The 12,972-nt window shown below is 43.4% G+C and overlaps 3 protein-coding genes across 3 annotated transcripts; 2 read left to right on the top strand and 1 right to left on the bottom strand.

The window, feature by feature from the left end:
* The first annotated feature begins 316 nt into the window (after positions 1–316).
* On the top strand, positions 317–1,727 carry ND-30 (NADH:ubiquinone oxidoreductase core subunit S3). The gene has a single exon (XM_068764249.1). The coding sequence runs from the start codon at positions 405–407 to the stop codon at positions 1,197–1,199; it is 795 nt and encodes a 264-aa protein (XP_068620350.1). The 5' UTR covers positions 317–404; the 3' UTR covers positions 1,200–1,727.
* A 1,029-nt stretch (positions 1,728–2,756) lies between these two features.
* On the bottom strand, positions 2,757–8,652 carry cactin (cactin, spliceosome C complex subunit). Its single transcript, XM_068763965.1, has 11 exons — positions 8,517–8,652; positions 7,736–8,089; positions 7,403–7,640; positions 7,007–7,181; positions 5,461–5,594; positions 4,995–5,147; positions 4,489–4,612; positions 4,208–4,361; positions 3,387–3,848; positions 3,172–3,316; positions 2,757–3,025 (listed from the first exon to the last, which is right to left on the bottom strand). Coding segments are annotated over exons 1-11 (2,130 nt in total). The 5' UTR covers positions 8,519–8,652; the 3' UTR covers positions 2,757–2,836.
* Positions 8,653–8,977: 325 nt separating this feature from the next.
* On the top strand, positions 8,978–12,898 carry IKKepsilon (I-kappaB kinase epsilon). The gene is made up of 8 exons (XM_068764579.1): positions 8,978–9,894; positions 9,969–10,196; positions 10,790–10,925; positions 11,504–11,655; positions 11,724–12,118; positions 12,186–12,365; positions 12,433–12,580; positions 12,671–12,898. The coding sequence occupies exons 1-8, from the start codon at positions 9,148–9,150 to the stop codon at positions 12,887–12,889; spliced, it is 2,205 nt and encodes a 734-aa protein (XP_068620680.1). The 5' UTR covers positions 8,978–9,147; the 3' UTR covers positions 12,890–12,898.
* The last annotated feature ends 74 nt before the right edge of the window (positions 12,899–12,972 follow it).

Genomic DNA, 12,972 nt, shown 5'->3' on the forward strand with positions numbered 1-12,972 from the left:
ATGTCAACGGGAATTGATTCGGAAACCATTCAATATTAATAAACAGGCAGGTACTTACTTATTTGTGTCTTCTTTAGTATCAAATGTATTGCATTGGTTTTTTATTATAATGTTACAGTTTTGTATCAAAATTAACTAAATTATTCAACAAAAGCTCTCAGCTGCCGTTGTCCTTCTAAATTAGAAATTCATTTATTAGGAACTAAATAATAGTCATATTTTGCTGTTTAATCAACATACTCATCAAATTTATTTTTACTATAAAACGTGGTAATAAAAGTATGCTTTTGTCATTGTCAGTACTTGTCAATGTCATCTGATAACTTGGTTCGTGTTGTGCTATTCTGTCTGTGACTGTGATTGAAAACGACTTACGTAAGGATTTACGAAAACATCGAACAGAAATGTCTTTTTTTCTCAAACGCGCCATAGGCGCAAATTCCGCCTTAGCTCGCGTCATTTTAAAAAACACGAGGTTGCCTAGTGTTCAGCGCGTTGCTATGAAGAGCGACGAAGGGGTACCGCAAGCGGAGACGCGGCCTACCGTCGCTAAATTCGACCCGCTGCAGAAAGCTCAGCTCATAGACTTTGGCAAGTACATCGCGGAGTGCTTGCCGAAGTATGTGCAAAAGGTACAAATTACTGCTGGCAACGAACTGGAGCTGCTGATTCCTCCCGACGGCGTTATTCCTATTTTACAATTTCTGAAAGACCATCACAACGCTCAGTTCGCCAGCCTTGTCGACATCGCGGGCATGGACGTCCCCACTCGTGCGAACAGATTCGAGATCATATACAACTTGTTGTCTTTAAGGTATAACGCAAGAATTCGCGTTAAGACTTACACTGATGAGCTCACCCCCGTGGATTCCGCTTGCGAAGTGTTCAAAGCTGCGAACTGGTATGAAAGAGAGATTTGGGACATGTATGGAGTTTTCTTTGCCAATCACCCTGACTTAAGAAGGATTTTGACTGATTATGGATTTGAAGGCCACCCATTCAGAAAAGATTTCCCACTCAGCGGATATGTTGAAGTTCGATATGATGATGAGCAAAAGCGTGTAGTTGTGGAACCACTGGAGCTGGCTCAGGAATTCAGACGCTTTGAATTGAGTGCTCCCTGGGAACAATTCCCTAATTTTAGAGCAAACCCTGCTGCGGAGGAAGTTGCTGATGCCACAGGCGCTAAGAAAGAGTAATAAATTCTGTTGTATGAAGAATAAATCAATATTTAGTTAATGGCCTCTCATTTGTGATCATTAAATATGATTTTAGTCACATTTTATACAAATTGCCTTGTTACGCTGATTCATATCCCTCTACCCTTATATTTGGGAATTATATGTTGTAATAAGTGACTGTTTGTGTACTGGATCTTTTGTCTTGTTAGACAGCATAAATTTTAAGAAATAAACTCAATAACAAAAACATTATTTGAGACATCACTGACAGCAAAGAACACAAGAAACTGCTAGAATGATGTTGTTATTAAGTTATGTATCTATATTTTTTATTTTGATTTCCCTCATATTTCAATAGTACTTTTGGTTCTTGTTAAAAAGGCCTTTCCTCTTCAATAAGAGTAGTTAAATGTGAGTAATTTGTACACTGTGTTATAACATACAAATGCATTTCATTAGCAAATGTTCTCATACAATACATAAGTAATCTATAGTGTTTATCTCCCTGAATTACTGTATTTTGCTAAATGAAGAAGTTCGACATTTTTCAGTGTTTTATTTATTACCAAAAAAACCTTTTATTCAAATAGATTTTTTTGTCATTATGTCCTCCTTACATGATTATTTTATTTGATATGCACATTAGCAGCTAACTATATAATATATACAATTACTCAGCTGGCAAATGTCACCCATTCAGAAACATGTCAGTTGTTATGTTAAGAGCGATCATCACAGGTGTCATGAAAAAGGATTTGGAAGATTTATTTCTTCAATTACACTACTTGTATAATCAAATAAAACATTTCACATTAAGTACTGAAAAAGCTTCATTTTATGTGCTGTACTTAATGACTTAAAGGAGACATGTGCAGACGGTGATGGCTTAAAATGGCTTTCCGCCATGACTGGTTTACTGCTTAGCCTTTGAACTCCAAAACCACAAAGGTTTCTTAAGCAATGCTTTCGCCTGAATCAGTCTCATAAGTAACATAAGTTAGCACTATATTTGATCAATGGAAACAAATAGTATGTAAATGTAAAAGAAATGTTTCAAAAAGTAGAAGAGATTACTGGATTTAAAGGAAATATGGTTGATTTAATGTTTTGTTTTCTGTCATAGAAATATTCTTTATCTCTTGTTTGAAAAATGGTTTCTTTAGTAAGTAGCAGTTTATTTTGTTTTGTACTGGCAACATTTTTAATGGTTAAATAGCTCAAAGTCATTATCCTTCTGCTGTGTTTTAACTTTACTGTTCTATTAATATTTACTTTTGGGCTCTTTTTTAATGAGAGCAACAGCATCCCAGCGGTAGAGCTTGCGAAATATCAATTGATCTCTTCTCTGGTTCATGATGAAGCAGCAGCCAGCACCATCACTCGGGTTGGTACACAACACTTATCCCTGATTGCAAACTAGTGTGAAAGAAGAAGAGTAGCCTCTCCAATTGCTACAGGAGCATCATATTTTTATGTATCATACATCATTATTAGTGTGGATATTTTAAAATAATTTAACAGCACCACTGTACGAAAAAGATTTGTTTTATTTTCAATGTGTCCAGATTAATTTTATTGTGCAGGATATTGGAGGCGCATTAAAACCGGTTAGGTTAAAGTTAGTTTCCGATGTGCGGTGCGGAGCGCGAGCGGGCTCAACGGCGGTAGCGGTAGCGCTTGAAGTGAAACCAGAGCTGAAAGATGTTGTTGTGGAAGTGGCAGCGGAAGCCGCGCTTGTACGAGTACTCCCACTCGCGGCTGACGATCTTGAACGCGATGTCCTCGTAGGGCGGGCCAGCGTGGAAGCGCAGCACCGCAAACTCCGGGTTGTCGGCGCATGGCTTCTGCGGAACGCGGTAAAGCGCAACTATTACATTAGGTTTTGCCTGGTAAGCCGCTTGTGGACAAAAGGAAAGGAGCAAAGTGACGCGTGACGCATGCCGCCGGGCTCCGCCGGACACGTACGGTCAGCGTTCGGGTTAATACGTACGAGGGAGAACTCGGGCGTGGAGTTCTTGTCGATAAGGTCCGGGTAGAAGATGTTGAACTTGTAGCCCTGCACAATCTTGGGCGGCGGGTTGTCCATGTCGTAGTGCGTCTGGTTGTACTTGTTCCACTCGAAGCCCGTGTGCACCCTGCAATGTGCAATCATACTCTTAATTTGATACTTTGCGCTTTGTTAGGTCGCGGGTGTCACGACCATACCTGTTAAAATAGCGAGGCTTCCTCGGGCGGTACTTATCGGCCCAGAGGCACGGTAGCTCGGGCAGCGGGTGCTCCACGCTGAACTGCGCGGAGTCTGCTACGGGGCCCATGGCGCGGCGCGCTACGCGCTCCAGTGCGTCGGCGGAAGTGCCGGAGCCGGTAGGCTGCGGGGCTTCGGGTGGGCGTGCGCCGTGGTGTAAGCGGGCGCGCAGGTAGGCCAGGCGTTGGCGATCGTGCGCGGGCGCCGTGAGCAGCGTCCCGGGCTCCAACGCGCTTCCAGACACCAACTCAGGCGAGTACGCACCGCTGCGGTACAGCGCTACGCACGCCTCGCGCCCCTCACGACCTTCCTCCTCCTCCTCCCACTGCAAAGCCTCCGCTTCCGCTCCCGCCTGTGAGCTGCCTGCTTCGCCTGCCCTGTCCATCTCACCAGCGTCGGCGGATGCTTCCGGAGTCGGCCTTCTGTCACAATTGTATTATTATTTAGTACATCCTGCTGGAATTAATTTAAAAGTGTTATATTTGCAGTTCAATTCACATTTGCATAGCAATAATAAACGCATTAGTCACAAATGGCGCCACATCGTTCTGTAGTTACGATATTTAGTAGTAACGCAGTTTAAGGTAACTCCATTGTCGGAGGTGCAGCCCCGGCTTTCCGAACGCGACCTCGTTTCTCCCTCCCATTTATGGGTAGGATCCATTACAGATCTTTCGTCTTTAGCCTCGGAGAAGTATATCTCGCCGGCTGTCTGCCTCGCAAGTGCAGTAGTTCCGGTTACTACGATGTCGAGGTAGAGAAACCCGGACACTGTACTTACTCGCGCGGCTGCTCGTCGCGATCATCCTGCTCAGCGGTGACAGCGCCGTCGGCGGGGGGCGCGGGCCGCACGCCCTGTTCGCGCTTCAGGAGCTGCAGCTTACGGCGTAGGTTGAGGCGGTGGCGGTCTCGCAGACGCGCGCGAGCCATGTGTGCTGTACACGTACACAAATGAAAATTGCGAACGTCAGCAGTCATCCGTCAATTATGACTCGTTCGCGGACGGCAGCGGCTAGGCCGTCGCTTTGGTCCAGCCGTCGATGTTATCAAGTCGACGCAAACCTTTGAGCTGGCTAAGTAGACTCTCCCAGTAGCCGACGTCGACACCGTCGCGCCGCCCGCTGATCTTCTCCTCGATCTGTGTCTGTAGCGCCTCCAGCTGGGCGCCGGTCTTTCCTTTGAAAATCTGTAAATTTGCATGGAATAGTTCAAATGATATATTTTTAAAAATTTCTCCGCGACGAATTTCATTACACTAGTTCAGGACAGTCAGCGCCAAATGCGGTTGCTTTTACGGCTTGTGATATACTTTGGCAGCTCAATGGACGTAAGTGGGGCAAACATCGATTACTTTTTTCCGACTGAATCGTTGACAGCGTCCACTTGTGCCAAATAACACAAACGAAAATCAAATGCAGCCTCCCTTTGGAATGTATTGTTCAATGTAAAGTAAACCTACGAGGCTCCCTGCGTCGTCCTGTCGCGAGCGAGGGCCACAACAACTAGGGTGTGGTGGTTGTGGCTCCGCGCCGCGGGGTGCCTGAGTGACGTGGCAGACAGCTGGGTACCTGCGTGACGTCGTCGGCGACGGCGCGATGCACGCCGTCACGGCGTGCGTCAGGCGCGGCCAGGCGCCGCAGTTTGCCCAGCTCGTCCAGGACGATCGTCTGCACGTCTTGCCAGTACGCCTGGTTGCCACTGCTCTCCAGCTCTTTGTACACCTGCGTTCACACCGCTTACATTTAGAACACTATTGCATTACTGTTCATATGTTTAAAATGATTGTGTTGCATATAAGATACCTACACTCGATCCTATTGTCAATAAAATAGACTTAAATAATTAGCTGGCTAAATGTTTTTAGATTTATATTAAAAAATGATAATAATAGCTAATAAAATCAATGCTGCCATTGTTGTTTGACTATTTTTAATAATATTTTTTAGCAATAAGTAAACAATCTGATAATATCCATATAATATATTTTCAATAAACTTAAAAGGGCCACTACCATTTTAGGTAAATATGTATTACCTTAATGTCTTCCAGTAAGTCCTCCAGGTCTTGCATCTGCAACCCATTGAGGTAGGTGTAAGGCTCATGCATTTCCAATGCATCCACACACTCCTCCGAGCTCACATACCATGCTAGCAGGTCAATAGGTTTTGCTAAAAATAAACAAATTTGTGTCAGTTAATCAAATTAAATTTAAAAAAAAACTATTTCTGGGAATTTTAAAGTTTTAGTTTTAATCAATATTACTCATTTCAGATATACATAAGATCATTGCAAGTCTTACTATATAGATTAACAAACAGGCTACATGCAAACCATCCAGTTGAACAAGCAGGGTCTAAGAAAAACTTCAATGCAATTGATCATGTTCGCACAGTCAAACAGCTCATCTCTAAAAGCACAATCAGTATAACAAACCTATTTACCTGACCTCCATGGATTATTCAAAAGCCTTCTACAGCCTCAAACACGAAACAGTATACCAAAGTCTTAAGGAAAAGATATTCTAAAATGCATACATCAATATTATTGAAAACATTTACAGTGAAAGCAAAGCCAGTATCACACTAGATTTTCTATGGAATGCCATTCCAATCAATAATGGAGTCAGACAAGGTGACTCGTTTTCGCCAAAGCTATTCTCAGCAGTATTAGAACATACATTTAGGAAATTACATTGGGATGGTCTATGGCTAAATAAAAACAGAATGTGACTAAATCACCTGGGATTTATTGACAACACAGTTGTTTTAGGAAGAAAATCCAAAAACATTTGAATCTATAATTCAGATGCTAGCTAATAGATTTGTGCCTAGAATTAAACTCCTTCGAAACAAAAATAATGACATACTCAGTACCAGTAGAAAATAATCAATGGCCAGAAACTTAATTGAAAAAAATGGTTGTACATCACAAAATATGGATCTGGAAATATTTCCTAGTGATCAAATGTCTTAAGAACTAGCTAAATGAATTGCTACTGGTTAGAGGTAATATTGACCACCAGAAGAATTTATAAAAAGCAAACTAGGTGGCAAGAAATAGATAATAGAAAAAAATATATACATGCATCCTACCCTGCATCACATACTCGCAAACTTGGCCCTAATAAATCAACATAGTGAGCAACTGGTAACATGCCTGAGTGCAATGAGACGGAATATCCTTGGCATAACACTATAACGGAAGGTGAGAGACAGACAGAGTAACAAACATCCTGACTTGAATTAATCAACAATTAATGGAGGTGGACAGGTCAAATGTTCTGAAGCAAAGATGAAAAATGGAGCTTAAGGGTGACTATCTGGTACCCCGGGGTCGGCCATACAAGTTGGAGTTCAAAGGCCAGAAGATGATAAAACTAACAATGAAATCAGGCCCCATGTGGCTCAGGGTTGCAGCTCTCTGGAGGCAATGGACAAAGTTGGAGGAAGCCTTTGCCCAAAGGCATAGTAAAATAAATTAGTTAAGGCAAAAAATTCAGAAATATATAAAGGAAAAACTTATTTATGTATTCTGCAGAGAAATCAATGAAACCAGATGAAAGCGGATGTGCGAAACTGACCGCGGCCGTCGCGGATGCGGATCTGCGAGCGCAGGCGCGCCTGCTGCAGGTGGAAGGCGTCCTCGTGGCGCGACCAGCTACTGAACTGAGCGGCCTCGCGTGCGCGCGCCGCCGCCGCAGCCTCCGCCTCACGCGCCGCACGCTCTGCCTCGCGCTCCAGCCGCCGCTGTTTCACCTACAATGCGCACACATTTGCAATCCTATCCAACATTCCCGAAATATTTTGATAGACTCTTCTTAGAAACAAACAAATCCACCACTAGGACTTGGTTCTGCCATATTATTATAAGAAAATTATACAAAAAATTGTTACAGATAATATATCCATAGAAACCCTTGCCCAAATAGAGAACCCAGGACTCAATGAAAAAGTGTCAGAAAGTCTAGAAATTTTACCTTTTCTAATTCAATTTTGTTTTCTAACTGCTTTTGCCTATTCAGTGCCTCCAACTCATCTCTTGAGACATTCTTCACACCCTCTTTTGCAAGCTTCTTTGACCATACAAAGGTATGAGTGAGGGCAGAATCACCAAATGGATTGTCTTGGTTAGTATAGCATTGATACTCTGTGTCCCAGCCCATTCTCTCACGTCGTTTACGCTCCTTCTCTTGCTTCTCCTTAAGACGCCGAGCTCTGTAAGTCAGCCAATTTACATGAGTTAACAAAATTTTTATTTTGTAATACCAGAATTTGTTGAACATTATACACAATTAACACAAAATAAAAACCTCTTTTCCTCTGGTGTCTCATTGGCTTTCATCAGTTCTTTTTGTTTCTGTTTTTCTTCCTTCAATCTTAACCTCTCAGCTTCAAGCCGTTGCAATAATTTTAATTCCTCCTCTGCCGTGTCGCTGCTGCTGCTGCTTGAGGAGCTTCTGTGCCTTTTCTTCTTTTTCTTGCTCTTCTTATGTTTTGAGGAGTCTTTTTTTCTTGTTTCTTTACTAGAAGACATGTGGCTTGTGCTCTCGGGAGATTTTGATTTGGAGTATTTGTTTTTGTTGTTGCTGTGATGAGTCCTCCTGCACACTGGAGAGTGACTTCTAGAGTTTTCTTTATAATTGGTAACTTCACGTTTTGATGACCTACAACAAATCCAAAGTTAAAAATGAAACTCGCTCAAAATATCATAATCAAAGTAAATAGTTCATCCAGAAAAAAAATCTCTGAATTTTAAAGGTATTTCCAAAAAAATAAATGGATTGTAAATAGCCATGAACAGAAAATGGTCAGGTTAAGCTATTACTGCTCACTGAATAATATATGTCTATCTACCACAGTATTTAAAATAGTAAAAGTTACAAGAAGACAGACTTGGTTAATGAGTTGTCTTTCGGTTCAGAGTAGTTCAAAACTGATGTATTCAAATGTCTGAACAACTGACAAGATAAATATTATTATAAAATGACTTAACATGATTTGTCCGTGCATAAACAATAAAATGTTTTGCTACAGAAAGCTCCTTTAATTTTTCATGTATAGTATTCATATTATTTTGTAATCAATACTTACATATTGCAGTGTGAAACTTAAATATCACTGAAAATATTATTGAATTTACAAGATCTTGTGAATTACATTGGAATTAGGGCTCCAAAACTACTGTTAATGTATAACATAACCACTCAAGAACTTGTTAAAAACTGTGATGAAGTTCAGACGTTTTGACATTGACAATAAGTCGCCTTACGGTGGTAGATAATGTAGTCCGCGGCTTGAAATGCTCAGCACTGTCCATAAAATTAAAGTAGAAATGTATATATTAAGTGAAAACCTGCGGTCATATCTAAACTTAATATTTATGAATCAAAGATCGATTTCATAAAATTTTGGATAAAACTTATTTACGCGAATGAATTAAATTGAAAGTATTTTGTCTTTTGACGTTTCTTCCAAATAACTTTATTTAATCTGTAAGAAATTTGTTTTTGTCATTATGTTTTATTCTTTCATAGTCCAGCTTCTAAATGAAAGTGAATGTCTTGTTAATTAAAATAATATTAATTATTCATTTTCTACGTACTACTACTGCTTACTTGGATAAAAGTTTGTCATATTGAAATGAGAGCTCGTGTACTGTCGGTCAACAGTTGATGAGTAATAAATTAACTTGTAGTTATCTTCAAGTTTATCTCTTTTAAAAATGTCGTTTCTCCGCGGCTCTCAAACATACGTGTGGTGTACTACCAGCGTGCTGGGGAAGGGAGCAACGGGCGCGGTGTACCAGGGCGTGAATAAGAACAACGGCGAGCCCGTAGCCGTGAAAACGTTCAACCAGCTGAGCCACATGAGACCGCACGACGTGCAGATGCGTGAATTCGAGGTTTTGAAAAAAGTGAAGCATGAGAACATCGTGAAGCTGTTGGCTATCGAGGAGGAGCAGGAGGGTCACGGAAAAGTGATAGTGATGGAGCTTTGCACTGGTGGCAGCCTTTTCAATATTTTGGACGATCCTGAGAACACATATGGGCTGCAAGAGCAGGAGTTCCTATTAGTTTTAGAACATTTGACCGCCGGCATGAAGCATTTGCGAGACAATAATCTGGTGCATAGAGATTTAAAGCCAGGCAATATCATGAAGTTTATTAATGAAGATGGTACAACAACTTACAAGCTCACAGACTTTGGTGCGGCCAGAGAGCTTCAGGAGGAGGAACAGTTTATTTCTTTGTATGGTACAGAAGAATATTTACATCCAGACATGTATGAAAGAGCAGTTCTAAGGAAGCCTGTTGGGAAAAGCTTTGGTGCAACTGTAGATCTTTGGTCAATCGGTGTTACTCTATACCATGTGGCCACGGGGCAGCTGCCATTTAGGCCGTATGGAGGTAGGAGGAATAAAGAAACAATGTTCTTCATCACCACTAAAAAGGCTTCAGGAGTTATCTCTGTAAGTGTGCAACCATTTCCCAGTGCTCATTGTTTTCATTGTGGAAAATATTGGCAAAGTTTAACCTTTTTTAGGGCACTCAAACTACTGATAATGGTCCAATAGAGTGGTCTAGAGAGCTGCCATCACACTGTCAGCTGAGTGTAGGGCTAAGGAAGCTTGTGACGCCATTGCTGGCTGGTCTGCTTGAAGTGGATCCACATCGGATATGGAACTTTGAGAGGTTTTTCTCTGAAGTCCAAACTGTTACATCCACAAAACCTGTTCATATATTCCATGTAAACAAAGCTGCAAGCCTCAAAGTAAGTGTATATAATACATATATTATTATTAGTGTATATAATGTATATAGTATATAGTATTGATGAAATTTTGTTTCTACTTGAATGTTAAATAAAGTCTGAGATTGTTAAAAAAGCTGAGCTCATGCAGTGCAAATGCCAGAACTCACAGAACAACCAAGTGCAGCTGTACCAAATGCTGCTATAATACTATTGTCACATGACAGGTTGCTATGTAAGTAGCTATTAATTTGTAAAATATCTCCTGCAAAAATTTGCTAATGAAACACACACTTTGTGTCCATTTGTATGTCCAATGTGGCAATTATCTGATATTACTGTTCATAGTCCTTGGAGAAGTTGCCCAATGGCAAATCATATGCCCCACTCATAATATTAAGTTATCTAGTGCTTTGAAACTTTTGTGATGCAACCAATAGATCCAGTATTAGTTCCTTTTAAACTACAAATGAATCTAAATTGTTACAGGCTGAAACTAATAAAATAGTAGTTTCTATATAAAGAGCCTCTTTGCATCGGAGATCCACCATCTGAATTCTGCCCACACACTCCCATGTAGTGGTCTGACTAAATTTGAAGATGTATCCTTACAGGTGTTCCTGAAGCCAGAAGAAAAATATGAACATCTGCAGACATATATCTGTGAGCAGACCAGTGTGGTAGCGGAGTCTCAGATCCTGCTGTACCAGGAGAAGTTACTGTTGTCTGAGATAGATGACAACACTCCTGGTGAATTCACAAATCCCAAACCCAAATTATTGCATTTCCTGTATAACTTACAATTCTTTATTATTTTTATGTATAAGTGAAATTACAAAATTAAACAGTTTGAGACAAACCCATTAATTAAATAAATGTCAGCAAATTTGTTATCATGTGTATGATTGTGGTGCACATGTCTTCTAACTACTTCCACAAGGGTCCTTGTCGAGGCTCCAAATTTAAGCATGCCATAGAAATAAAACAGATTTGTCATTTCAATTGCCAAAAATAGTAACATATCTGTTTTTTTACTTAAAATGGTAATATATTTGGATGACATGAAAATACTTTGACCTATTGGTTTAGTAGTCATAGATACCTTTCATATTCAGGATGACTGTAAAGATTTTAAAATTACTGCAATATCTACAGGATAGATCTCATTGCCAGGAAGTGCTACATATACAACATGTCTACATAATTTTATGTTCAGGTTGAGAACCTAGCTATAGAAGCATCCATGCCACTGTTTTGTTTATTTAGAATTTATTAGTTCAAAATTTAATGACATAAATCCAGGACTCTGTAAGAACTTATTCATCCAGGCAAGCGGTACCCGGAAACGAGGGCAGAGGAGCCGCTGATGCTGTTCAACAAGAACAACAACAACGTGAGCATGGCGCCAGAGCCCGACGTGCCCAAGTTCCCAGTCTTCCCCAACATTGTATCTGTGGAGAACGACGCCAGTCAGGCTAAGGTACGACTCATTTGCGCAAGATGGCCCCTCACGATTCGTTCTAATGCATATGCTCGGTGCACCCACAGACGGCGTGCAGCGTGGGACATGTGGTGCGGCGGCGCGTGGAGGCACTCTGCGCGAGCGCTGTGTTGTGCGCACGCTGCGTGACGCGTTGGGGCGCGCTACTGACGGCGCGGCTGCAGCGTGTGGACGCGCGCGCGGACGCGTTGTCCGCACGCGCGCACTGTTTGGCGCTGGCAGCGCGTGCGCTCGCGTTGGCCTCGCCGGCGCACGCCGCGCCCGCCGCCGCCACCGCCGCGCTGCTCGTGGCGGAGGCCGATGCGTTGCGCGCTGCCGCCGCCGCACTGCGGGCACGCCACTCGCCCGACGCCCTGCGCGCCGAATGGGACGCCGCCGCCGCGCACGAGCCTTGCCCCTCAGAGCTGCGTCTGCACCTCAAGGCGAAAACGCTGGTAGAGAGGTACGAGCGGCCCGTGCCTGCGTCGACGTGACGCCGCCCGCCTACTAACCAATGCTTTGCCCGGCAGGCTGCGCGATTCATGGCAGCACCTGGTGCGGGACCGCGCCACGCGCTCGCTCACCTACAACGACGAACAGTTCCACATGCTGGAGCGCATCACTGTCGCGGAGACGGGGCGCCGCGTCCGCGCGCTGCTGCAGCGCGCCGCGCCCCTCGCAAGCGCACGCGCCGACGCCATCGCCGACTGGTGAGACACGCGCACGCACACATACCTGGCGCCAAAGCATGGCATTCACAGCATACTCGCCGCACAGGTATAAGGTGGCACAGACTGTGTACCTGCAGACCCAGATCTTGGACAAGGACGTGTCCAGCATGGAGCTGAAGTTGCTGGCGCTAGGCGCGCGGCTGCAGGACATGGAGCTGAAGGCGAGGGCGGCCGTAGGTGACGCGCATCAGCTGGTAACTATGCTCAGGCATCAGTTGTGTATACATCTCGTCACAAGCTTAGACCAGAGCGACAAGCTAACAATCGTGATCTTCTATTTTTAGCTCAGTAGCAAAACCGAGGCGACAGAAAAAGAAAAGGAGGAGCGCGGCAAGCAGCAAGAGAGCAAAGCAGGGGCGGCCGGCGTGGGCTCAGGAGTAGGAGCGAGCGGCGCGGGGTTGCGCGTGCTGCTGGGCGCGCAGGACGAGTTGGCCGCGGGTGTGGCCAATAACGCGGCGCTGGTGGCGCGCCTGCTGCAGCTCGCGCACGCGTTGCGGCCCTAGCACACCGCCCCGCGCCGCGCCGCTCACAACACTCTTGACGACGGACGTACTGATAGTGCTGCAAGCGCTTTCAGGTCGAAGTT

This window comes from Battus philenor, unplaced genomic scaffold, assembly GCF_028537555.1.
Source record: "Battus philenor isolate CCGP_79_NKW_IND1 unplaced genomic scaffold, ilBatPhil1.0.hap1 SCAF_19, whole genome shotgun sequence".
In the NCBI taxonomy this organism is placed as follows: Eukaryota; Metazoa; Arthropoda; class Insecta; order Lepidoptera; family Papilionidae; genus Battus; species Battus philenor.

Bases quoted from the DNA above. Each gene is read 5' to 3' on its own strand.
- ND-30 (XM_068764249.1), top strand. From the start codon at position 405: ATGTCTTTTTTTCTCAAACGCGCCATAGGCGCAAATTCCGCCTTAGCT.
- cactin (XM_068763965.1), bottom strand. The intron at 7,641-7,735 runs GTTTTTATTTTG...GCTGACTTACAG, and splicing joins GAGACACCAGAGGAAAAGAG to AGCTCGGCGTCTTAAGGAGA. The intron at 5,595-7,006 runs GTCAGTTTCGCA...GTTTATTTTTAG, and splicing joins CCGCATCCGCGACGGCCGCG to CAAAACCTATTGACCTGCTA.
- IKKepsilon (XM_068764579.1), top strand. From the start codon at position 9,148: ATGTCGTTTCTCCGCGGCTCTCAAACATACGTGTGGTGTACTACCAGC. The intron at 10,197-10,789 runs GTAAGTGTATAT...GTATCCTTACAG, and splicing joins ACAAAGCTGCAAGCCTCAAA to GTGTTCCTGAAGCCAGAAGA. The intron at 12,119-12,185 runs GTACGAGCGGCC...TTTGCCCGGCAG, and splicing joins GCGAAAACGCTGGTAGAGAG to GCTGCGCGATTCATGGCAGC.